Here is a 26,635-nt window from a genome sequence, read left to right as displayed (position 1 = left end):
CCCAGAAAATTATTCCTGACCTAAAAAAGTCTATAGCCTCGAGAATATAAATTTCACTTCTATGCAACTCGGATGCATTATGAAGCTTCAACAACCGGCTCACTTCCAGATTCTAGAGGCAACTTGTCTTTACAAATCACAAGCAAGCTAATACTGAAGCGCCCAACAAAAGAAATTCTCTTAATGCTTCCAAACCTCTGTCACTGACTCCACAGATCAAAGAAAACCCACCAGCCAGATCTGAGAGTCTGAACTGATGACATAAATCCTCACTGAGACTGTCAAATCACTTTCCAGTTGTCTGAAAGCCTTTTGGCCAAGTTGTTGCACGCTGCAATCAGGCTCAGGAGAATGAAGCTCTTGTCATGAAGTTATTACAGCTGCTTACAGGTGAAGCACAACCGAACACAGACCAGCACATCTTTAAAGCGCATTAGTTCTTTGAGGGGATGAGGTGTCACAACAACAAAAGTACACATGAAATAAAAAGGAAATCAGTTAATGGTTTTTATTAAATTTCAGTGTTTCATAAAATAAATATGGTATATAATATCAAACAGTGAGAAATAAAGCACAAGCATGGAAAGCATGGTAACAAAAGCTACACTCATGACTGTGTTTAATACTTAGCACTTTAGAAACCATAAAGCCTTTAATTATTTACAAGCAGCAAACTATCTAACATAATTTACAAAGTTGCAGCAGCCTAGTCAAGGAGTACTGGAAGGGGAAAAGTAAAATGGAGAGACCGCAATGGAAGACCTTCACTTTGCTCTATCTAGTCAGCACTTTATTACGTACCCTATTTTCCCCTTATGTACATAACTCTCTGTATCTTCCATTATTCTCAGAGCTTAATAATGTCTTGTAGAGCTCAGTTCACCTCTAGGATGGTGTAGTGCCTTTTGCACTGAAGAGATACGGATTCAAGTAACACTTCAAATAAAAGTAAACATGTGCAAACCGAAGTCACAAGCCTACATGACCCTCAGGTAGTCGAGTCAAACCGGATGGCGCAGGCGTATGTTAGCAGATTAACTTAGGTAATGGCTACAGAAACCTACTCTGAAGTCTGGCTGGGGCCACAAATGAGAAATGGGAGTATTAAAAGAACGGAACTGAACTGCAAATACACCCTGGTACCACAGACAAAAATTTAATCTGCTGAAACACAACGACTTTTAAGGTTATAACTCAAGGTTTAATATTTCAACATGAAAAGAAATCCAAAGCCATTCGACTTATCTGGGCTTCTGAAACAAATGCAAATGTCTCTGTTTAAAAATTGCTTTTAAATGAGAAAAACAAATCAATATATATTAATATCTCACCCAAAATAAAAAACATAACACACTCTTCATCTTCGAGCATGCTGCTCATTCAGAATAAAGATAGGACAAAGAAAGTAGAATTACATTTCATGACGTAATAAAAACATTAAAATCTGTGATCATTAAGTGCACCATCGTACAGGAGTAGCGTGCTCAGAGTGGAAATGTTCTATACCTACCAGATTCCATCTTTATTAAAGCAAACAAATCTTTAGGACACTACCTGAAACTGAAATCAGTAATGACTGTGCTCTGTTCAGCTTGCCTTAAGTTTCAGTCAGGCATGTTCCAGCTAGTAGCACCTGTAGTATGCCTCTTCACGATTGTATTCCAGAGATCTTTACATTTGTGAACAACTTGGGTTTTTTTATAAAAGACTGGCTTTTGCAATCCTTGCAATGCTTATCCTAAAGAGATACTGCGAGTAAACTCTGTTCTGAGCAGCACAAGTTGGGGGCTTTGTTCAGAAATCTGAGCTGAACTTAACGTTGGCAGTAGATAACAGTACAACAAGTTGATGTATTAAACAGTTCCTCAAAAAAGTCCCAAAGGAAGGTTTCCCTAAAGACTGTTTAAAAAACCAAACCAAACCCAAAGCACTTCACCCAAGATCTGTTCAATCCTACTGAAGTTCAGCGCTCGCCAACTTTAAGAGTGACAGGAGAAAGGAGGGAATGAGGTGGAGAGGAAACGGAACTAAATTATTCCCAATTTGTACCGATGGAAAGCTTCAAGTAAAAGGAAATCCACTTGTTAAAGATCTTGCTACATGCACAGTCCCTCATCAGTTGAAAGCCACAGTAGTTAGCATTGGGTGTAACAGCAGATTTATTTATTATTCATAAAAAACACTGGCAATGTTCCTTCATTCTTCGTAACTTGCATCCATGGTTTCTGTTTAGAAGCGCCTTAAAAAATGTCTATGGTTCTGCACATTTCATACCAAACTGGAGGAAAATGGTAAACATGTCTTCTTTCGATGCCATCCCATTCAGCAATCCTCCCCCCAAGAACTCAGTGTCATTTACGAGTCTGAGTCTTCTTTGGCACTGCAGGTCGCTTGGCTTGCCACAAGTGGTTATGAATAGTAAGAGCATCCACACTGACAGACATGGTTTTGGCTGGAATCACGTTAAACTGTTTTCTGTCCGAACTGTACTTATAAAGTTTGTCAATCATTTTCTTGGTGATGCTCTTTGGCCCTGTTCCAGTCAGCTTGTAGATTTCTTCAGTGTCAGGATAGTAGCAATAAAGTGCTCTGAACTGGCAGCCAGCATCACGGAACAAAATGATGTAGTGGTTGGCATCACATTTTTCTAGTTCCTGCATTAAAAACCAAACACATACATAGATTAGTACAGGAGTTCTCACCGTGAACATGTCAAGCTTTAAGTTTTCACATATAGCTGAATAAGTGTTGTAACTATGACTTTCAGTCCTTTTATAAGCTTATGAGTTCAACTCAATACAGGATCATGCTTTGCACAAGTCCATACAGTTAAGAGAAATAAAGGACCCTCAATGCAGGTACCTTTTAGGAAATGGCATTTGCTACAGCATTTCAGCGGGGTTATGAAATAAGCATTACAGATACATCTTGTTGAGTGCATTAATAACATTGTATTGTACCTCTAATATTGAATTCTTATGTGGTTCATTCACTTTTCCAGCAAGACAACAATGAGAGATTGCATTGTGAATAATATGTTTGTTTGATTTGCTGCTGGGTTCCTTAAATAATTTTGGACCTAAGGAAGATAAAGAAGTAAAAATTATTTTCTTTACATTTATGAGCATTAAGATTTTCATTCAAAGTGAAAAACAGAAAATCCTCCACAATATCTTAGAGATAGTAAACAGAACAAAATACACCTCAACTTCTCAAAAATAAATGTGTCACATCAAATACATCCCAGCTTTTTAAGGCCTGCTGTTCATCACAAATGCTCAAACCGAAGCAGTCACCTGTGTATTCTGCCACCGAAGCAATAGAAGATGCAGTTGAAGCATTCTCCCAATCTCTTTCTGTGTTCCTGCTGGGGTTTCTGCTCAGTATTGGTAAGGACTCCATTGATTCAACTCTGGGGGATGGAATATAAAAAGTTATAGGACATGATTTTGGTTTGAAAAATGAACCCTCTTAAAAGAATTCACCAGTGGCTGGCTCTGAATGGAACAGGCTATATATCCTTCTCCTCCCCCAGAGAGCCAGATTCCCCCTGCTCAGACATCAAAGTGAAATTCTATTCTTCCACTGGGAGAAAACAAAACAATAGAGCAAGTTTGTACAGAACATGGGAGTTGGCAGCCACATAAAACAGAGCTGAATTCACCACTTACTACTGGGCCTCTATGGCAGCAAGCTGAAGCCAACACCACCGAATCCCAACGCTATTGAAAAAATACTAAAGTTAAGCTTAGTTTTCTACCTCTGAGACGGCGTCCCACCGGAGTGCACGCTTTCAGGTTCAGTTGTTGCTGCGGAGGCCAACGACAGGCTGGAACCAGACTGAGCACTGCTCAGGTTGTCAGCTACAAAATAAAAGAGAACGTGTGAAATACATTTTGTTAACGCGGGTTTGCGGACCCCGTGAGAGCAAACAAAGCACAACTCTTACGTGTGGAAGAACACTTTGTCCCTGAATCACTGTAAGATTCTTCACGATGGACTGACTTGGGCCGGGGTTTTTTGGGCTTGGATTTGGGCTTGCTAAGCCCTTGCTCCTCCAAAATTTGCTGCTGTTTTTTCCTTAGATATTCTTGCTTGATAAGTTCTCTTCGGGCTTTCTCCTCTTCCTTCCGTATTCGGTCCTCCTCAGCTTTGCGACTAAATAGCAAACACAGCGTTACATTCACCATATAACACCTCTCCTCCTCTTAAAGATAAAAAGAAGTACTCCTTTCCAGATGTCATTACCGAGCTTCATCTCTTTTCTGTTCAACTTCAGCCTCCAACTGCTGTTTCCGAATCCGAGCCTCCTCAGCCTTGCGCTGCTGCTTCAAGAGGAACGCTGCACGTTTCTTCGCGAGCTCATCTTCTGCTTTCTGTTCATCCTGTAAAATTCAGAGCATTTTAAAGAACAAAAGAGAATATCCTAAGCTGGACATCACAGCATTGCTGACGATACCAGGAAGATTTTAGGAAAGCTGTTACTTTGGGAAACCTTTACATTCTGGTAATTGCTGACTGTAAATCAGAACTGTATTGAACTGTTTGTGGCTCAAGAATAATTTAAGAGACAATTTCACTGTTCCCTTAAGTCTGTGAGGACAAAAGGAAGAGTGTCACCTTCCTCTGACTTGCTTTGAAGCATGCTTCATCACCACAAAAACTTCAAGAACTGCAAATTACAATGCAACTACCACGTGGGCTAGGATGGACGGTACAAACCACCCCAGCATAATGATAACCTCTGAGTCAGTCAGTATATGACCACACTGTATAAAACAAGAAGTTAAATTCAAGAGGACTGAGGCATCCCAGCTTGACTTTCTTGAAGGAGAAATTAAAAAAGTATCACCATGTCAGCACATTTAAGGTATTTACAATAATCACTGCTAAGCATACATTAAGATATCAAATGTTCTGTCAGCAGTTCTGAACTTCAACAGAAGGAGAATGCACACTACCTGAAATATACCCAACCCAACAAGAAGAAATAGCACTGTCCCCAGAACCCATCAGCTTAACAACAAGCCTTTCCCCAAGCCAGTTAATGTGTGAAATGAGAAAAATTACTTGAATGTATTTTCATTGTGAGCCCTGTACACTACCATTATAAGACAAAACCAAAAGCTGTATGGAAAAGAATCATTTCTTCCAACAGTGCACTAAAGCATCTTATTTTTCACTTGCATCTACAGCCATACAATTAAATTCTCTGCTGGAGCCCTTGAATATTAGGCTGCTTAAAATCTGGGTGCAAATGCCAAAGACCCAGTTCAGACTCCAGCAGGTTTTCCTAGATCCCTGTATTCTGTCAGAACTCTTTCTTTCAGCTGACACAGGTTCACAGCAGTAAATTCTGCCCTTGCATTCTGTGATTCTTTTGTACTCTATCTCAGAAAAATCTATGGGAAAGAAGAAAAGCAAGGTTAATCCTTGTTCCTAGTAAACTTAACACAGATTTCATACATTAAGTCAAACCCTTTTTTCTCCACAAGCAGTTCCTTCCCAATGCAGCTCTTTAAATCCTAAATATTGCAACCAAAATGTACTGTGTTCCATCAAAAGACTGAAGTGGACTAAAACACTTCTAATGCTGGGCAAATGTGTAACAATAAGCAAATATAGAAAGGTGACATATTTACCTTGAAGAAAAAACCCACACCAGACTTCTGATCACCTTCACTAATCATATCTGTAGAGCTATCCGGGTTTTCAAGTTCTCCTTCATCTGGAGCTTTTAAGTCGGACAAGTCTACTTCAATGAGATTAGCCTTGCTCCTCAGTGGCTCGTCCACTGGGACATTTTCTTTTCCTGAGCCATCAGAAGAATTCAACCCTGTTTCCTTGAAGCTGTTATTCACCTCCTTGCTCATTTCAGAAATAATATTTGCATCTTTGGAGGTGGAGAGAGCAAGTGCCCTTTGATTGCTCTCATCATGAAGTCTATAGGTATCAAAGAAACACTTCTCTTGAGAACCACTCCCGTGATCAGGGCTACTTTCCAAACCGATTTCTGTTGGTGTCTTTAACAAGCTATTGGATGGAAACGGTCTTAAATGCGGTAGGGTGTCTAGGCTTTGTGTTGGGGTTTTAACACGTGTGGAATTTTGCTGTCTGTCTTTACTGACTTTCAAATCAGATGGTCTCCCTGACCGAGGGCTCCTTCCTTGGCCAAACCGAGGGGGTTTACGAAGACTGTTCATTCCAGTTGGAGAGAGGGGCTCAACAAAGTGAATTGATGGTTTTACTTTTTGGTCCTGAGAGTTACTTCTGGTTCCCGGTGTTGGCACTGTTGGAGATTTCATAAGCAGTTCCTGTTGCTGAGAAATCTTCAATATAGCCTGCTGAAGTGTACTGATAGTTTCATTCAGTTTCTCAATAGAAAGATCACATTCATTTATATCCACTTCAGTAACGTTGTCTTCTAGGAGGGCAACAGAAATAATATTGCTTTTCTCCAAGTCATGTATAGCAGCAGAGTCTTTTGCTTTATGTTGCTCAGCAAAAGCGAGGCTTTCTTGAATTTTTACTTTTGTCACTTCAGGAGAATCGTTGAGCATTTCTTCTCTCTCGTCCTCTTTCACAAGGAACTCCTCAGATTTGGAACCCAAAGAAACTTCATCTAAGTCTTCACCATTGTGCCGAGAATATTCCTTTGCAAAATGTTCTGGTTTAATAGGTTGGGGAACATCAGGAGATTTCCCTTTTTTAACAACATGCAGGAAAGCTGCCTTGCCTAATTTTAGTCGCTGCCTTGCTGATAAGGCTTCCATCTTCTTCTTCTGAGCTTCTATTGCCCTTCTTTTCTCTTCCAACTGCATATGAAGCTGCACCAATTCAGAAGCTAGAAGATTAACGTTATCTTTATTTTGCCTGTTGGGGCTTTGTTCTCGCTTTTGTTTCCATGTGGTCAGTGGTGCTGGGCAGCTTTCTGATCCATCTGGTGTGGTCTTCTGTGAACTACTTGTGCTGGACTTTGTTTCATAGCTATTAAGTCTCTGAAGCTTCCGTTCAGCAAAGTTGGTCATTCGGACACTCCCACTAGTCATGGACACACTGCTAACTTGAGATATTGTACTCAAGCATGGGCTGGAACGTCCACTGGCATCATCCTTATCTTCATGTTCTTTTACCTTCATATCTTCTTGCAGTTTTGCAGATTCTTCCTCACCAATGTATTTAGCAACTATAGGATGGTCATCTATGACTACCAAATCCTGGTCAGCATCTTCTATGTCTAAGAGATCTGAATCAGAATCCTGTCTCACCATAGTCCATGTAGTATCTGCAACATGCGAATTGAGACTTTTCACATAACTGACGTTGACTTTACTTGCTATGTCATCATCAGATTTAGCAGCATGAAGAAAAAATCCTCCAGTGGATAGTTCCTGAGGAGAAGGATCTAGACTGCTACTAGCCAAAGGTCTGGAAGCTTCTAAACCTCCCTCCACCAGTGCCACTGAATCTGCAGTTGTAGGGTCTGCAACTGGAGTGAAATCAGAACTAGAAATTGGAGTAAAAGTCCTGTTGAGGTCATGCTCACCATGACTGCTATTTGTTTTCTTGCGGATCAAAGACAAGTGTCCTTCATTTAATCTTTTTGTTGTAAAACTCCTTTGTTTCCCTTCCCCACATTCATCCTCTTTGTTGATGATCTGTTTTTCCTTTGCTGGTTTTAGAACAGCAGGCATTAGAGGCTCCAAGTAAAAACTGTCTGGTTTGCTTTCTGAAGTCTCACTATTTGTTTTTGGAGACCATGCAGATGTAACTATGCTGGGCACCCTGGCTGATGCATTCTGCAATTCCACATCAGCACGGTTTGGCTTCTCTTCAGATCTGATTATTGCAATAAGCTCTTCATCCTCATCCTCGATTTCAACATTGTTCAGCAAGCTCTTCCCATTAGTCTTCACGGACGGAGGATGGGGCTGATTTTTTGGAGTTACGTTAACGATGTTTGAAGCAAGGCTGTCTTTGCTGATTGATCTAGCCAGACTAATGCTATCACCAGACCCAGGGTCCACATCAGTACTGGCAGAATGATGAAGAGCAAATGGCGTTGGCTGAGACAGAGGCCTAGAAAAGATAAGAACATTCTACTGAAGCTTAAGCACAAAAAGTTATAATTTGTTCAATTAAGGAGTTTGATGAAAACAGTGACAATTTTTGCTTCTTTGCATCCTTTATCAAAAGCGACCAGCAATACTAAATAGCAACTTAAGATCTATGTTTAAAGTCTTTGCAATTGCAAGCTTAAGACCACCCATCTCTGAAAATGTACATTTATAGAAAACTAAAGTGACTCTCAGGGCAGTTCTAAGGAAGTGATACCACATTGTTACAGTGGCTGTCACAGTATCCTTTCATTAGGCAGTACTGGAACACTTAAATACGCCTGTTACCTGGGTTTCCTATCTGGCCATGCAAGAATTGAACCTCGTGGCTGCCCATCAACACGGGTCAAAGAATTAGAACGATGTCGCTGACCTGAAATACATATTTTAAATTGTTAACAGTTTAGAAATGGTCTTTAAACAAGCACTTTTACTTTATTTAAGAGCAAACATAATAAACCCTTTCACCAAGAGATGGCAGCAGCAAACAGATTTGCTGAAATAATAACCAAAGACAAAGCCTGAAAAAAATCTAGGGAAAAGTAATGACATCCACACATCTGACTTCTGGGTTTTCAAAGCCCAAACTGTTCAATTTGTCTTCTCTGTCATGCCCCCGACCTTTAAAAAGTCCTCACTGCCTGTTGTTAGAGCTTAAGAAGTTGGAGTGTTTGGTTGGTACCTTAGCTGAGCATCCCTGGATAAGTACAGGACCTAGGTTTTCAGTAATACAAAACGTTTAGTGAAAACATATCGATTCCTAGAGTGAATTGTCATTCTGGATGACAACTGTGTTTCCTAAGACTTGGAAAGGGGATTTCTCCTTTCTTTTCACAGAATTTACATTATTAGTGTTAATTTCTTGCACTTGAGATTCTGAGAAATAAGCTCACTTGTTTGAGAATACCTTTTAATGCAAACAAAGATGATTTACTCAAACTCAACATCCTTACCACCTGGCTGACTGCAGCTTATTTCCACTTTAGCTCATTCAAATAATATTAACTTACATCATTTTTATTCATTACTCTATTGGCACTGATGGTCATTGCTGGTTGAAATGCAAATTCAAGGTAGACTTACCAGGGCTGTCTTCTCCCTGTAAAGATTTTTGCTGCTTTTGTCTCAAAGGGAGCAGTGGATGGGAAGGGCTAAAAGCAGGGCTTCCTCCTTTGCCACTAAGAAAAGGAAATTTTCATTACTACTTATATGGCTAGTAAAGATGAGCTGCTTGAACAGTTTTCATGTTTTAACAGCCTTTTTCAAAGCAGAAGTTAGACTGACTTCTTCTGTCACGCAATGGTGACATTAACTGATGGGGCTTATTGGCATTTGCCAAAGAAAGATCAAAACAGCACAAAGTGCTGCTCTGAACTTGAGAATATTTTAGAGACTCACTGCACACAACTCAGATTCACTCAGTCTGTAGTGAATATTTAGCAGCAGAAATTACAGGTCATCCAAATGGAAGCATAAGTTGAAGATTAGTCTAAAGAACATGAAACCAGACTTACAGATAGTCAGGCTCCTCAGGGTGCAGGTAGTATCTGCTGCAAGCTTCAGAGCCTGCCTGAGCTGCAGGCTGCAACTCTGCTGGACTCGCACTAGCAGGGCTGGCCATGAAACTGCGCTTGGTTGCATTGGAAATGGGAACAGGCGGACGACTGCTCTTCTGCTGCAACACTGCTTTAACTGTGCATATATATACACAACATTAACACAACTCATACTGGTCATCAAAAGAGCAAAACAGAATAGAACCTTTACACATGAGAATGAAAATTCTATGACAATTCTAAAATGAAACTTCAGGCACTGCTCTTTACCTGATGTATCTTATGGTGAAGTTAATGGAAAGAAAGCTACAAGTAATAGTGGGCTTAGGGAAAAACATCTACCACATTCAAAGAGTCAGAACTCAAGCGGATCTAGAACTAACTTTCCTTCTGTTTTTACTGCTTCTGAAGATCCCCAGCAAGCAGAAACAAAACTCCAAAGGAAACACCGCTGTGCAACAGTTCCACTGTAATGCAACATGCTAACATCCATAAGGAGTTAAAAACTCACCATCTTTTATTTCCTGAATATCTCTTGGTTGTACAAAGTCTGGCTTGACATTCTCAAACCACCAGAAGAGTTCCGCAATGAATACCATGACGTTAGGCTAAAACAGAAACAAAGAAAAAACACACCTCAGTAACAAACCCCTTGTGATTTACCTACATTTTAGTTTAAAAAGTATCCTTCATTATGTTTCTTACCTTTAAGACCAAAGGAGCATATAACATGTCCTCCAATGTGAGGTAAAAGCATTTGTTTAGATATTCATTTGAGAATTCTCTCAAAAGTTGAATATTATAGAGGCTGTCTGCAATTGATGTTACCTCCTTCAAACAAATATCTAGAAAGGTGAAAAAGGTGAGTAAGTTACAACACTACGATGTTTTTTTAGCAAAGAAACTCATGTTTGCAAGGCTGAAGAGCGACAATTGCTGAAGAGTGGAGAAAGTATTTTAAAATCTAGATTTTATAATGTCAAATTATGTACTCCTACAGAAGAACATGAGGATGATCAGCTAACACAGTAGTGGACAGGTACTCCTTTTTTATGGTCTACTGAAACCAAGCTTAGTTGAACAAAGAAAGGCATATCACCTAGATATGTTAAAGGATTATTTTGTAGCTTGTAATATACAGAGCAGAGCCTTCTAAATGCAGTAAGTAAAAAAACAAAATTGGAGGTTACATCTTAAAATACACTGAGGCAGGTTCCGTGTGACTCAACTCTTAACTTGCTGTATTCCACTACTTATTAGATGCACTGTATTTTCACTTCATAATGTATTTCTAGTTCACCTTTCAAAGATTAAAGAATATTTATCTATCTATTTAAACCTTTATTACTTACCATCCAGTTTCATTTGCTCTGGACAATAATAGTGTATGACAGCCAGAAGAGCAGCACCATCACTACCATCCTTCATCAAATCTTCAAGCAAAGGGAAGTAAGGGAGTTGCCTGCTTGAAAGATGGTCTCTCCGGTAACGCACCTACCAAAAGAAAACAAGTGATCATGTGATGCCAACAAACAGAAAAGCAGCATGAAAAAAAAAGGAATTAGGCATTGAAAACTCTTTACGGTGGATCCTTTATAGCATTCTGCTTTAAGTCAAAGGCAATTTACAAGCTTACTTTTCCCTCAATGGAAGCCAATTCTGCAGAATACGGTGCTTCCCTTTTCATCACTCTCTCGCATCTGGCAGCAATCCATGCTGCTGGATTCCTAGCTTCATTCACACACTGTAACTTATTGCAAGCAATTTAAGTCAAAATCCTTCCACAGAGATGCATGAATGCAGCAGATCCAAAGAAAGAGACACCGATAACTACATGAAAACACTTAAAGCCCAGGAAAAACAAAACAAAAACACAGCAAAAGATAATTCAGGCGGGCTAGTGATTTCTCATACATTACCTACATCCACAGACTTGTCAGTCCACAGACAGCAAAGTTCTCTCAGAGATATTCAGAACATGGTATGTCTGGCAAGCCAGCACACAATATGAATATCGTGCAAAAGAAAAGAACACGGCCTTTTCCAAAGAGCAAGGGGAGCAAGTAGAGCCTTTAAATCAACGGCAAAACTCTCCTTGATTTCACTACAGATCAGAATCAAACGCTTGCGCAAACCGTCCCCCAGCCCTCACAGAATTTGGAGCGTAGCTGAAGAACAGCTAAGGCCAGTCAACTAAAGAACAAATCTTGGCATTGCTTCTTGCAATTTGTGCAAGAGAAGTTTTAGTGTTGATGTTCACTAAGCACCCACATGCTGGCTAGGCTGGAAGGCTGTGTCTAAGCTCAAGCAGCAAAGCAGGTGGCCAAGCAAAAGAACTACAGACTACAGAGGCTAGCAGAAATACCTTACAGAGTTGGGAAAAGACTCCTTTTACACATTAGTGCATTAATATCACTTAGCATTTAACAAAATATCTTGACTGATGTGCTGATATACAGAATGTATTTAGCTGTCAGAGGCAAGCTGGATTTTATCAATGGGATCATAGACTTCCCAGGACAACCTGGGAAAGCTCTACACAAACACACACATACTCATATGTGTCAATGTAGGATAGCACAGGCTGAGAAAAAAATCTGTTCAAAGGCAAAGTCACACTCAGAGCATTAAGCAGCAGTCAATTTATTTTGCACAACTATGAAGATGCTATGTTAAGCTTCCCTGGCAAAGGCAAGTAACTCTAAAAGCTACCTCTATATGTTAATACTATTTTCCTGTCCTTTTACCAGGTGCAAGCTACTTTTTTTTTCCCCAGCCTGAAGCACTCCACAAATATGTAATGGAATGTGAATCATACTGTACCACACGAGCATATTCCACTGGTTCCAGCATGCAGTGCGATAGGGCATGCATCAGATCGGGCTTACACAAAAAGAAATGGTGAGACACACGACGGTGGTTATTCAAACAAGAAACAAATCAACTGCATTAGCAACATCCATTATGCACTGGAAATGTGGTCATTAAGGCTGATAAAATAAGTATGCACACTAAGGTGAACTGGTTAGCTTAAAAGGTTCAGCACTTATGCGCTTAGATGAAGGAAGCATATTAAAAACAAACTTCAGAACTTTAATTCCTCCTGTGTTTAAAGTAGATAAAAATAGTTCCTTTCCAATAGGCTTAAATGGAATTTAAACTAACCACAGTCAATACTGAGAACTGGAATTCCTTGTTTATTTTAGCTTTGGTGAAAAAAGCATGAATTTATCATAAGGGTTTTTGTATGGACTTATATTAATTCCCTATTTCTCTCTCAGTTATTCGTCTCTTAATCATGCAGTCCTTCACACTGAAAATTCTGAATTCTTTCTTGTATTCTAAGCTGAGTTCTGTGGTTTGCCCCCTCCCCTCCACCCACACATACAATGTATGCTATGTGTATGCATTAAAGGGCAGAAGTGGGGGCTGCTGAAATAGAGACAACTTTATATTTAAAAAATACATAGATCACAAAAGAAAAACTATGGAAGTGACGCAGTCTGACAGCTACTATGGACACTGCTAAATCTGTCAGTAAACCAGTATAACCTCAGTGGTAGTGGACTAGCAGTGAGATAACCTCTATTTACTCCTTCCTTTACCACCAACTTGGTCAATGACACCCTTGCAAGTCATTTCCATTCCTGTGGCTTCTTCTACTCTCACCCAGTTGTCTCTGAACAAAACATAAACCTGCTCAGCTTCCTCAAAAGGCTATCAAGTATCTGCCTCTAATGCAGATGTGGCCTTTCAGCACACTAGAATATAAGTGATAAGCACTAGGTCAACACTTCACTACACACAGGTCATTAAAGGAGGCTGGAAGACAGGTTTTCTTAGCCTGCAGATCTCCACTTGCAATTCCTTTATTTCAGATATTTCAGGTTTTTACTGCAGTCCATACATTTGGTTCAAGCAAATAAAGGAGTAAAAGGCAGAGGAGTGGGACTGAGCAGAAACTGTGCCCGATCACACCTGCCTTTTCCAAGCACACTGCTCTTTGGAATTCACAAAGAGACAACAGCTCTCATCTTCCCAGGGAGAAAATGAAACCACCAGCTCCAAGTGCAGGGAAAGGGTAGCGAGGCTAAGGAAAGCAAAGGAACAAATCTCTACAAGTAGGTATAAAACCAAGAAACTCAGTCAAAACGAAGCGGGCTTGTGTACCAGAAGCACAATTTGATTTTTTTCTGTATATCTGGTGGAATTATGGTGACATTTCACATGTCACCATAAAGAAAATAAGTATTTTCTTCTGATCTGTACACGGCCTCTTCTCCTCCCATTAGCAGCATTTATTTAGCAAACAACTCCAGCAACTATCGTAATGGATCCAAACTGGTTTGTCAAATCTTCTACCCCCACCTCAAGTGTTCTGGTTTCGACAGCCTTACAGACCTGTGCAAGAGCCTGATTTAATGAGCTACTGCAAAGATCTGAGTATCTGAACTATGGATTCAAAGATTAAATAACCATTTAAACCGACCAGCTTTTATATCACCTTAGTGCTATGATCAACTGCCTACTTACAACAACAATGGTAAATGCAACCATTTCAACTGCTGTTAACTTTCTAGCTTTTTGTTGCTACTCCATATCCCTCACTCCTGCACTGTGCAAACAATTTTGAAGTGAAGTGATTATGCTGTATGCTGTACAGTATGCAAAAATCATGTTATGGAAACTAAGCCTGATGATCCAAAAGCTTACAGGTGTTTTTTCAAAGACCATCTAAGAAGCATTGCAATGGAAGCAAACACTCTGAAGAAAGTTAAAAAAGCCATGATTTCGTGGATGACAACTGGTGTAAAAGTAGTGCACTTACAGGTACTAATTTCCAATACCATTTGGAAGGAGACTGCTCAGGAAGCAAGGAAAGGAATGTAGGAATAGGAAAGGAACATCAGCAATGCAAGTTAAAAGCAGTAATACTTAAATGCACTTCAGCAATAAACACTTTCATATTTTAGAATGGTTGCAGCCTAGAAATTTAGATTTAAAAATATTAAAATGAGACACAAAAGTCAATAGAATCAAATAGTTCAAGGGATCCTCAGAGAGTGCATCAACTTGTAAATGAAACAGCTCTTTAGTCCCTTATTGTTGAAGAATATTTTACATAAAAAAGCACATGAAAAACCTTTGCCACTGACACAAAAGTTAAATCACTTGTGCCTTGTTCATGTGTCACACTTTAATCCCCTCTACACAGCAATGCCAATTTGAGGGAAGAACACGGCAGCCTTTTTTAAGGCTTCATTAAATCACGGAGCTCATTTACTGCACAGTATATTTGAGAAAGATCTGGTTTACATTCTCCAGAAATGAAAGTGTTCTTACTTTGCAATGTTAGTGCATTGTGATATAATTTCTAGGGAAAAGGGTGGAAAAAACTACAAACACATATAACATTTGAATGCCAAGAGTATGCTTACAAGATAGAACTTGAATAAGCCTCTGAATACACATTAGACAATTAACCCATGCAAAATGAATATGTCCCAAGAGCTTTCAAAATATATAATATATATTTTGTGCTGTGAAAGCTGAGTCATATTTATTACCCATGTAAAGTTGATACAAGTTATTTTAAGTTGAAGCAAGTTGGTTTTGTCCAACTGAAACTTAAAGTCAGGAGATACCAGTGGGCTTGAGAAGTAAGAAGGGCACTGATGATAGACAGAGAACAAACTGCATGCACAAAACCTGAGGAGTATTGAGGACTGGACACCTCCTGTTTCTCTAACAAAAAAAACTATTGAGATGTTTATATTTAAATCCACTAACCATCAAAAAAAACAAAAGTCACAACTGAAGACAAATTTGGGCTACCTTTTGGTGTCCTGGACTTTCCATTAGCTGCTGTTTTAATTTAATCTCTTTCTCCGTGATCTCTCTCATTTTAAGGTTCACCTAAAAGGGCACCGAATAGCAAAAATATTAAAATACATCTGAACACATTTCAAGAAGTTTTCTTCTTCTTCCCCTTACTCAATAGTCAATTCATTCTACAAACATAAAAAGTTCAAAGAATAATGTGTTACAACAGTTTTCAAGAACAACTCACTTATTAGCAGTAGCTATAATCACAAGGGAGTCCTGGGTTGGCAAAGGGGACATACTGTTGTCACTCAAAAGGGTTTCAGTAACAACCTCTACCCTTTGCAAAGTTTCAGTATTTCTGTTAAATGTATTCAAGTTAGTCAGAATTAAGTCTACCCTGTTATTTAACATGAAACAATGCTTCACCTAAAAAAGAAAATCCCAAACCTCATAGCAGCTTGTCTAAAAATAAAGAACCCAATTTCTTCATATTCCTAATTCAGTTCTTAATTATCTTCTATGTTTCAAAATTTGCCTTGAAAAATTTACCAGCTTTATTACAGCATCCCTAAGAAAAAGAAACTGCCTTTCCCCGCTAGTCTGATTCTCAGTGCTTACAGAAACCTTGGCAAGCCAAGCCTGAAGATGAAATCAGAATATGTTGCAGCATTAAGGGAATCAAGTACCACTAATAATCTGTATCGGTGGAATATTATACCCAGCTACCACTGGACTTGAGGTAATGAGTAACAATGCAGTAATTAAGGCAGCCCTCTTCACCTGAATTGGAAAGGGTGATAAAACTCCCCAGGTAAGGCAGATGGAGGGAAGACATTCAGCAGAACCTTTCTAGAAATCTCAGAAGTAACAAGAAGAAAGAGACACATTTCTCAAAGTAAATTTACCTTGTTAATCCAGAAAACCATTGCGTCCTCCAAATCATAGGGCAGTTCTTTTGAGGCACTGAATGTAGAGAAACGCTTGACACTAGCGACCACCTTTTCAATGCTGATCATTTCGACAGTATAGGCCATCATCAGAGCATCAATCATTGCCATATGAGAACTCTAAAAGAAGAAAACAACGAGCATTTAAAAAGAAAATCCTTTAAAAATATTATATATTCTAACTGTATTTAAAATGAAAGATTCCTGAGGTCAGTGACCTAGAAATGAAGAGCTCTTCGTTCCATTAACTATTTTAGAGAGTGTTAAATAAAAAGATGATTAGGTGGATTTAATTAAGCTAACCATTTTGATTGGTGCACAGCCCAGATCAGATTCAGACACAGGTGTATCATCACTCTCCATGACGTAAATCCCCTTCCGAGACAGAGCCTGGATCACCGACTGGTGTCCCTGCAGAGCAGCCACCTGATCGCCCTTCAGGATGAGGCTGCAGACGCGGCAGTACAGCTCGCTGGACAGCAGCAGCTTGATGACGGGTGGTTTAATGTGTTCTTGCTCATACTGATCAATGTAAAACGGGTCCTTCAGCTCCTCTGGGACGTTATCTGGAACAACAAAGATGTTTCAACAAGCGGCACCAGCTATAAACAGAAGTGAATGTTTTTAGTTTCATTCAAAGGCAGTGTATGAACAGAAAAGATACAAGCACAAAAAACCCCAAACATAGGTAAGTCTGGAGTTTGATATTGCAAACGGTTTTCAACAGGTCTTTGTGCTTAAACGTTAATTAAGTAAAGCACATAGAATTGGCTCCTGACATACACATCTTCAGTAGAAATCCTAGACATCGCCCGTTTGCTTTCTCAAGAGACTAGAGTCCTTTTCAAGCATGCACTTCAACATGGACACAAGTTCCTCTACACACCTCTAATGGTCTCCTAGAATAAGACCCAGCTTACTCAGCATGATACACTATCACTTCTGCTGACGAGCACAGAGTATTTTAATTGTTACTTGGAATTATAAATCATTTACTTAACTCACAGACTAAAATGCTCTGTGTATCAGAGAGGCGTTTATACCTTGCCAAAGCGAAACGTACAGCTACTTCAAGCAATATCCCAAAGCATCTGTGCGCAGCAGTTAAACAACTGCAAGGCTCGGCCACCAATTCTCAAACGGGCAAAGAAAACTAAGTCACCCATTTCTTGGTTCTAAACTTCTTCTCCACCAGTTTCCAACCCTCACAAAGACTTACACTTTGGCTGCTCATCAGCACAGCTTCACAGCTGGCAAGAAAGAGAGGCACCACCACCAACTAATATTCTGATCACTCTAAACACGTCCAAGGCATTCTGAATCCATACATTGTTAGCTGATGTGCTGCTAACATTAAAGGTTGTGACACTACAGCACATGGCAAATGTCAACTGATCACAACAGCTGAAGGTAGAAGAAACGCTGTTGTGAGCAATAGTTTCTTGGTATTATTGAAAAGACATAAACCAAGTTAAAAATAGATATAGCCCAAAATAAATGTTTCTACTCATCCTCAGTAATCAGACTAGAAGCTATTGATCTTTATAATAGCCTGGCAGTAATAATGAGTGTCTTCAACTCCAGGAAGAACACTTTCTAGCCTCAAGTGTGTTGTTTTAACAGCAGCCCAACATCTCATCATTTCCAAACACCAGATTCTATCTTCTGCTATCCAGTCACTCTGAAGATCTTCCCCTGAAGTCACTTCAACCGTTCATTTAAATATGTACATCCCCAGTTAAAAGAATTATTAATTTGGCAGCCTGTTTACTTTTCATTCAGCTCATTTGCAGAATAATTAAATCTCCCCATTCAAAAAAACCCTCCCACCCATAGCCTCTCTTTGAACTGCAAAACGAGCCACACAGGATTTGTGTAGTGCAGAGCACTTAATGCTCATGAAGAAGAGAAACTGAGACAGAACGTTACCAGTTACACAAGCCAGAATACAGCTTAGATGGAAACACACAATAAACCAGCTCTGACTGCCACTCAGACATACAGTGCCACCACCACTGCTTTTCAAAATGGTAAGCTCTTTGAAGCTCTTTAAAACTAAAATCACTATTTTTACTTTGTGTGATACCGACTGCTGTGATACACACACCATATGCCAAAGATGGTTGGAAGACCCACAATAAAACCCCAGTGGCACCACAGAAGTAGCATTTGTGAATGTGGGTGTCCATTTTTAGTAAAATAGAGAATAAATTCAAATATTTTTAATCTTCTTAACATTACTCAACCTGACCTAAAATCAAAGGCTGTTGAAAGCTAATTCCATTTAATGGTCATTGTCATTTCCAGGAGAACTAGAGCTTCCATTTCTAAAGACTGAGGAAAGATCCAAAAATCAAAACATAAAGCAGCTCACAGAATTCACCATTTCAGCTTCCTTACAAGCAGCTGAACCTTTAACAGTCAAAGATACATTGCTTTTGACTGAAATGATTTGTGAAAGGGAATAATAGGATAGCAGCTCATGAAATATCCATGAAGTAGTACACTTCTGGCAAGAGCATTAGCACCACTCCAAGGTTTAAAGGCTTTTTTAAGACAAAAAGAAAAACGCAAGCTCAAAATGTCTGGAATCTGAAGTACTCGGATGAGGGTTTAGTGGGAACATCTGCCCTCCACCAGCTCCACAGACCCCTGCTGAGCAGGGTAAGCGAGGTGACTGTCTGAAACTGCACTGCAACGCTGGACAAAGAACCCTGAAGCTCCACCAATGCGTGCGCTGTCCCCAAAGCCCGCTGCACCAGCAGACACCTCACTCTGCATTTCCTTCGGGTCCCTCTTCCACGAGGTACACTGATGATTTGATAGACTGTAACTACAAAAAGCTTTCTCTCCAACACTAACATACCCCCGAGGATATAATCTATCGGATCGGGCTCTTTACACACGCTATTGAAACAGACGAGGCTATTGGAAGATGAAGCTCAGCTCCCTGTGTGACAGGGGCAGTAAGACCTCAAACATGAATTTGCATTTAAACTAGCAATATTTTAATGATCTTAAAAGCCTTTTCTAGCAATAAATAGATCTAGGTTTTAATGATGAGGTTCCATGTCACAGAAATCCATATATTTTTTTAAAAATAAATAATACATCTTGTATCTTGGCTGCTGCTCTTTAGTCTGAGTGTCCAGCCAATAGATCCTGAGATCTTCTATACTAAAGAAATCTCTAACTCCATGTTTCTGACCTCCACATAATGGCTTGAAGACTGAATGGATTTAGACTGACCAGGATTAAAGGTGGGTGAGGATAACTTCTAGTACCAGGATAATTTGAATACTACCATAAGAAGTTCTTCATAAACATTAATCCTCCCATAATAGCAACTTATTTCACTGTGAACACTTGCCCAGTTTTACATTCTACCTTAGTGTACTCAACACTTCCACCTGCTAAATTTGCCTGTGTGAGACAGAAAGGAACAGTTTCATAACTAATCTGATGCCCTGACTAAAGGCCCACAGAAAATTTAAGGTATATAAAACACATTCACATATTAACTTTATTTAAGTAATATTCCAATTTACTTCCTACTGGACATACTCACACTACCCACTGCTCGTTTCAACAACCCGTTACGGACACACAAGCGGTCACCAGCATTATGAAGAGCTTTCCTGCCTGGTTTTTATGGATCAGCCGAACTCCAACCGTGTCACGGGCTTTTTGCTTGCCTCACTACAGAATGTGTCAATGCTCTTCTTGAGGACAATGTCCCTGTCTTTCCAAGCCCCGGTTTCTATAAGCATCTTTTTCACCACCTTGCTTTCGTGACCTATAACTGAACTTACAGGTGAGAAAAATTCCATTCATTAATGGAATATACGTTTATGCTTTGGAATTTGAAAAGAATCAACAACAAAAAAACAAATTCTGAGCAATTAACTTCCAAGCTGTAGCTACACACATTTCTGCTGAAGCTGTTTAACAGCAAACCAAAACCAATGAAACCATATAAAAAGGTCTTTTATGTTACCATTCCATCTTATCAAAAAGCTGGCAAACACCTTCTGTTTTTCCTTATGTGCTTTCCGAGTTATTATCCCAGGAAAAACGTTTGCATCAACTTCAACACAAGCTTTACAGCTGCCAGTTTTAGACAAACCAAGGGGCTTAAAAGACATAAAGCTTAAGAACTACCAGTGGGTTTATAGCTGATAATCAGATCTGTGAAGGCACTGGTCATTAATTCAGTTTGCCTAAGTTTCTGTTGAAGAATTCACCCTGCTATGCTCCGTGTCAGAGCTGACCGGATCTCTTTCACACATGGACTTTATGTAAATTTCATTACCTAGTTGCATCCAGTCAGCTTCTTATAGAGCAAAATGCTCATTTTTGCTGTTTCCCACACTTAGAAAAGCAAAGTAATAACACAGTTTTTCCAGATTTTAGCAGCATAAACTCCCATGTGTTCGTGCCCCACTGGAGAGACATCTCTACCAGCTATTTTTATGAGATGAGGACTCAAAACTAAGGCATCATAATTCCTCAGGAAGCGATTCTTTTGGTCTGCTGTCGTATCGATGAGTCCTAGTCTCTCCAAATGAGGTCAGTCTCAAGTATAAATCATTGTGTACAACTGAGTTTAGAGGATTACAAAAACAACTTCACTTGTAACCATCACACACAATTATTGCCAAATCCTCCTCTCCTCCCTTTAAGGTATAATCTCACTGACACAAACCTGTTCAAAGACAACTACCTGATAATTATTTGATAAAGAAAAACACAGCAATCGGAACAAATTTGACTTATCCCTTGAATTGGAGAAGTGGATACACCCCAGATCTTATTCTACCTCCAGAAGCACGAAGAACTGGTTTCACATGGAAAGAGAGCCAAAGCATCCTGGTAAACAGAACGGAGCTTATTCAAATTCTGAGCAGGATTTCATTAGTATCAGTATCTGTTCACAGAATTATTTAGTACTGCATGCATGTCCTCTAGCTGCAGATCATGAGCAGAAGCTCCATATTCTCAGCAACTAAGACCATCTGCATTATACTAAAACCATTCTATGTTGGCTCTCATTGCAGAACTGTACTATACTGCTATAACACTACACGTGAACATTTACATACAGCAGGCAGGAAAACCATGCTAAAGACTTTGTACACCGCTGATGAGAGTGACCGCGCTCTCATTACCATATCTTTTGATCAAGCATAGAGCCACAAACCTGGATGAAGCAGAAGAGACAGAGTAACAATTCTGGAATTCTTCACCCCTGTAAACTTCACACAAGTAATGTTCAGTGCCCATGAAACGGCATTATTAAAGAAACTAACGTTTAACTGTCAAACATCTGCAAATTGTAACAGCTTGCTTAAATGTATTTTTACCATAGACCTGAAGAAGCAGGGATCCCAGGAATTTAGGCAATTTAGCCCAGGAAACATGCTCACCCTCTACCAACCAGTAAATGTGGGTAGCTATTATAGTACTGTAAAACCTTCTTTAACAGGTAAGTATTAAGTATTTCAAAGACCAAAAAAAGCCACAACTTGCATTTCTCCTATAATGTATTACATTAGTCCTTGGCTCTCCTGCCTGTGTCTTGCTAAAGATCTTGGGCTAATGTTAGCATTAAGTCTGGAAACAATGTAAAGCTCCTTGGTGTAATAAGTAAGTAAAACCCACCAAGTCCATTTTGAAGAATCCGAATTTTAGACACATTTAAAGAAGCAACATTTGTTATTGAAAGGGTAGCAAACAGCCCACTTGCTCCCAGCAAGCTGCAACACTTAAAAACTCCCATATACTCCTTCCATATCTAAATTTTAATATTATAACCATGATGATGGGAAATGATTTCCATGCACAAATTAATGCTGTACTAACTAAATCTGCTGAGAGATCAATCTTCTCATTGCCATTAACTATTTTTCCATGCTGTACCAAATGAAAACACACTGCTTTTGTTCACCCTGACTGCTGCTACTCAGAGCCTAAAGGGGACAGCGGCACCGAAGGACCAGGTCTGTTCCCCCCAGCTCAGCTCTGTGCAGCGCATGGTCCTGTTACCACTTGGCAATCTGGTTCATTCCACGTACTGTGAAAGAGTGCTCTCTCCCACGGACAGCTTGCCAAGTCTCTCCAAGCCTCCCACACTCACCTCCTGTGAACTGAAGTTCCACAAACTCAGTGGCACCCTTGCTCCTCGGTCACTTAAACGTAATGAATTGTACTTTCACACTGCTGCAGAATTCCTTAAAGTGCATGTTTGGTTCTAATCAAGGTTTGCTGATGAAAAAGATCATTCTGTTCTAATTAAACTCTATTCCCTCAAACTATTGTCTCAGCTAAATGAACTTTATAATCTTTCAAGAGCATAGAAGGTTTCCAGATCCATGTACTCCCAGATTTATCTGGGGAGATGGATGACACTGACTGGGGAAACACCTTCCTCACAGCATCCTTCCCTGCTGTCCTCTGGAATTCAGACAAACAGTTGTTAAGACCTCCCTCTGAAGTCCATCTGTAACAACCAGGCATCCATCACATACAGAAGGAGCTATGGGCTTCCAGAAACAAAGCATCCAGCCCAATTCCTATGCAAGAAGAAGGGCTGCCTCACTAGCATGATTTGTGTTGAAAAGAGAAGGTAGCTGTGCTCAGTTGTTTGGCTACCAACATTTTCTCTTTTCATGGCCAGAAGGGGAAAAAAGGAGGAATGCATCACCAAATGAAGTACAGCCCAAACTAGGGCTTCAACTCCGAATTACTTGTCATGCATGCTCTCAGTAATTTGTCCTTGAGAAAACAAAGAAAGGATAAAGAATTTTCCTGGTTAAGTGCCAGCTTAGATGTGGAGAATTCAAATATCCTTTCATGTAAACAGAAATAACAGTTTCAGGTAAAACCTGCAGCGACGAAGGACTTCTAGTAACAGTCTACACTAGAATCCAATTCCTGTTTTTGACTATTCCCACACTTCACCATGAGTTTAGCCTTACGCAGATGGAAGTGAAATCCAGGATATGCACCAGCATTTGAAAGATTCGGGCTCAAAATTATGTCAATTCATACACTCTGATTCCAAATCTAACATTTCAGACAAACACTCTTTACTCAGCCATTTGAAAGCAGTTATGGAAACCCTATCAGATAAGAACTACTCCAGAACATGAGACTGTTTTAAGATTATAAACAAAGAAGCATACTTTTTCCATCCAACTGAATTGCTTGGTAGCTGCCCAAGACTCACTGAGCAACATCCAGTACGTTAAAACAAAAACATAACCCTAAGAGATGACAAGTATTAAGTTCAAATATTAGTCAAAATTATAACCACATACAAAACCTTTTTAAACCCATTTCTTTATGAATTAAAGAGGCTTATAAATGTCTACGTATTTTGCAATGCTATTCCAGAAGTAACGTTCAAGTGCCTAAGCAGACTTGCTGTTAACTGGTCCAATAGGTACGGCCACAATCTTGAGTTCTGGAGCCCCAGAAGACAGCCCCAAGAAACACAAGGCCATGAAGCTTTCTCTGCAGCACAGGGTCCATGCCAGTCTATTCTAGTTTAGGATTAGCTTTCTTTCAAAACAAAGTCATAACATAAATAGTGTGTCTCCATGGCTTGAATATCCATTTTATCTCTGATCACTAAAAAAGTCTTCAGGAAACGTTACAAACAATTCCAGTCGCTAAAAAATATTTACATGAGGAAATGCCTGCTAAGCTTTTTAAGTTATCAGTGTTTTACTAGCACCCTCACAAAATTCCCACATTTTTTAAACGCAATCTCATAAATGTTTGGTGGTTTTTTTGGTCTCTTGTTGCTTGTAATGAAACACCTTTGCTAACACTAAACATTATAACCCCATGATTTTCTGCTTTCTCCACAACCAACATGAAGAGAACACTGACAGTGATGGAAATATTAAAAAATAGAAGAATTTAGAAAAATATTCCACCAAGGCTTAATGTTTCACTGCAAGAATGGGCTGCTTTAGCCTTGTTGCAAAGTAAGCTAGTGCTAAGCCATTAAGCATATTAAGAGTTTGGCGAATTAGACTTAGATTAACAGGGCTACCTCATTTTCCAAAACAAGATTCTGCACGTTTTTATTATACATTTTCTGCTGGATAAACAAAACCCATTAGTATTCCATCTTATTTCTTCATAATGAAGCTACTCAAACTCAAGAAGCATCTAGTAACAATAATCCAGAATAGGCAGACAGATATAGTGCAAAACAAAAACGCAGATTTTGGTAGATGCCAGGAAAATACTTTACTAATGGAACTCCAGGAATCTTATTTTTCCAGGTTTGACTGTAAAGGCTTACGACAACAGAAGGGAAAGATGAAATCTATCACCTACACCTTGCTGTTTAATGTCACACAACATAAACTGTACCTGCTCATCCAACATTTCTTTTACATGAAAGAACATTGCTGATCATAAATATTTATTTTTAGCTCATTTTGAAACCAAAACCACAATCTGACCAAAACCAAAAGTCCTAACTGAGCACACCAAGGGTGTCAAGGTCCTAGCATCCACTGGCCAACATGACTAGCCAAGGAAGCACACTAAAGCTTTCACAGTTTGGAGGGGCTTGGGGCCTGCAAGCAGCAACATACAGCCCTGTGGAAGAGAGCCGATGTGGCTAAATTTGAGGTCTGAACTCTTCACAAGGGCAATCTGCGAGCATTCACCATTATGTTTGCTGATTCAGGGCATCTCACATAGTGCCATTATTCCTGTCGAAGATGACAGGAAACACACAGTGTTACAAAGAACTAACCGTCGTATTATTGTTATTTAAAACAAAGGTGATTTAAGCCCAATTTAATTACTTCTGGAATGGCAGGGGGGACAGAATAAACAAGAACAAAACCAAGAATGACTTTCTGACAGATGCGATCTTACCTATTCCGTAGGCTTTAGCACAGATCCATTGTAGATTAGCAGCTATTTTTGCTCTGGCTGAATCATAGAGCTCCAAAGGGACAATCTCAAGTGCACTATCTGCCAGGGCATCCATTTTTCTTCTGGTACTATCTCCACCCACACGAACATCAACATCCACCATCTAAAACAAAACAAAAGACAGTGGACTTTTACACGAGCCATTTCTCTCACCGCATTTCCAAAACCCCAGAGGAGAGGAGCTTGCTGAATGGGATCGCACACGTTATGGCAGGCACAATACGGTGGGATAAACACCACAGGCCCGACATCCTTCAGGGATGTGCACCGAAAGGGCTTATTTAGCGATTTTAAATCCACTCGGAAATCAAAAGACATCCGAGCCCGGAGCGAGCATCCTTGCCTGCGGAAGGCAGGGATTTGCGCACAGCGAAGCCCTCAGCCAAGGCTACGACCTAGCGAAAGAAGAAAGGAGCGGCCCCATCACCTGCCCGACCGCTGCAATAAAGACAGGCCGGGGCGCTGCCGCCCCCCCACCCGCAGGCCCCGCTCCGCCGCCCCCCGCCGCCGAACAATGCGGGCAGGTACCGCGGCCCCCGCCCGCCCCCCGGGGCCGCGACAGGCCCGGGGCAGCACCTGGGGCTCCTTCCCTCGCCTCGGCCGGCCGAAGCAGCAGAGGTTCCTCGCCCGCACCCCCATCCCCGCGCCGCTCGCCCCGCCGGAGGAGGGCAGGGGGCCGGCGGCTTCCCCCTCCCCGCCGCGGCCCAGCCCGCATCCCCGCCCCCACCCGGGAGGAGGAGGAGGAGGATGAGGGAGGAGAAGGAGGAGGGAGAGGGGCGCAGCCCACCCGGCGCCGGGAGCCAGCTCCGCGCACGGGAGCCGCCGAGCCCCCCCCCGCCCCCCCCGCCGCGGCCTACAGGCCCCGCCGCCTCACCTTGCCGCGCTACCGCTGCCTCATCCCCGCGGCGGGGGGGGGCACCAGGGAGGGGCGGGGGTACCGCCGCGGCGCCCCGGCAGCGCGCCGAGGGGCGGGGGGGGAGGCTCGGCGGGACGGGGACGGGACCGGAGCCGGTGCAGGAGGGAGGGAAGGAGAAGGAGAGGGAGAGGGAGAGGGAGGAGGAGGAGGAGGGACGGAGCCGCCGGGCCGGGGCTGCTGCCGCCGCCGCCGCCACCGCCGCTCGGGACCGCGCGCGCGCGCGCGCATGCGCCCGCCTGGCGCGCGCTCCCCTTCTCCCTCTCCCTCCTCCTCCTCAGCCCGGCGCGCGCGCGCGCCCCTGTGTGTCAG

At 41.0% G+C, this 26,635-nt stretch overlaps 1 protein-coding gene across 3 annotated transcripts; it reads right to left on the bottom strand.

Annotated features, from left to right (window-relative positions):
• Positions 1-493: 493 nt before the first annotated feature.
• CAMSAP1 (calmodulin regulated spectrin associated protein 1) lies at positions 494-26,391 on the bottom strand. Of its 3 annotated transcripts, none has more exons than XM_062641459.1 (19): positions 26,285-26,391; positions 25,351-25,513; positions 16,750-17,012; positions 16,405-16,566; positions 15,509-15,589; positions 14,502-14,534; positions 11,026-11,167; positions 10,379-10,518; positions 10,185-10,281; positions 9,632-9,809; positions 9,201-9,295; positions 8,406-8,490; positions 5,643-8,079; positions 4,249-4,385; positions 3,950-4,158; positions 3,761-3,863; positions 3,297-3,412; positions 2,961-3,079; positions 494-2,654 (listed from the first exon to the last, which is right to left on the bottom strand). In XM_062641459.1, exons 2-19 carry the CDS (start codon positions 25,511-25,513, stop codon positions 2,352-2,354), a joined length of 4,863 nt encoding a protein of 1,620 aa, XP_062497443.1. In that variant the 5' UTR covers positions 26,285-26,391; the 3' UTR covers positions 494-2,351. The 3 variants fall into 3 exon arrangements, with proteins under 3 accessions (XP_062497443.1, XP_062497441.1, XP_062497442.1); XM_062641457.1 differs by lacking the exon at positions 26,285-26,391 and adding an exon at positions 25,987-26,098; XM_062641458.1 differs by lacking the exons at positions 14,502-14,534; positions 26,285-26,391 and adding an exon at positions 25,987-26,098.
• Positions 26,392-26,635: the final 244 nt, after the last annotated feature.

The sequence above is a fragment of the Pezoporus occidentalis genome, unplaced genomic scaffold (genome assembly GCF_034315485.1).
Source record: "Pezoporus occidentalis ecotype Australia unplaced genomic scaffold, CSIRO_AGI_Poc_V1 ctg68, whole genome shotgun sequence".
In the NCBI taxonomy this organism is placed as follows: Eukaryota; Metazoa; Chordata; class Aves; order Psittaciformes; family Psittacidae; genus Pezoporus; species Pezoporus occidentalis.
Note: the sequence above shows the minus strand (reverse complement) of the source record. Positions and strands in the feature narration are given on the sequence as shown.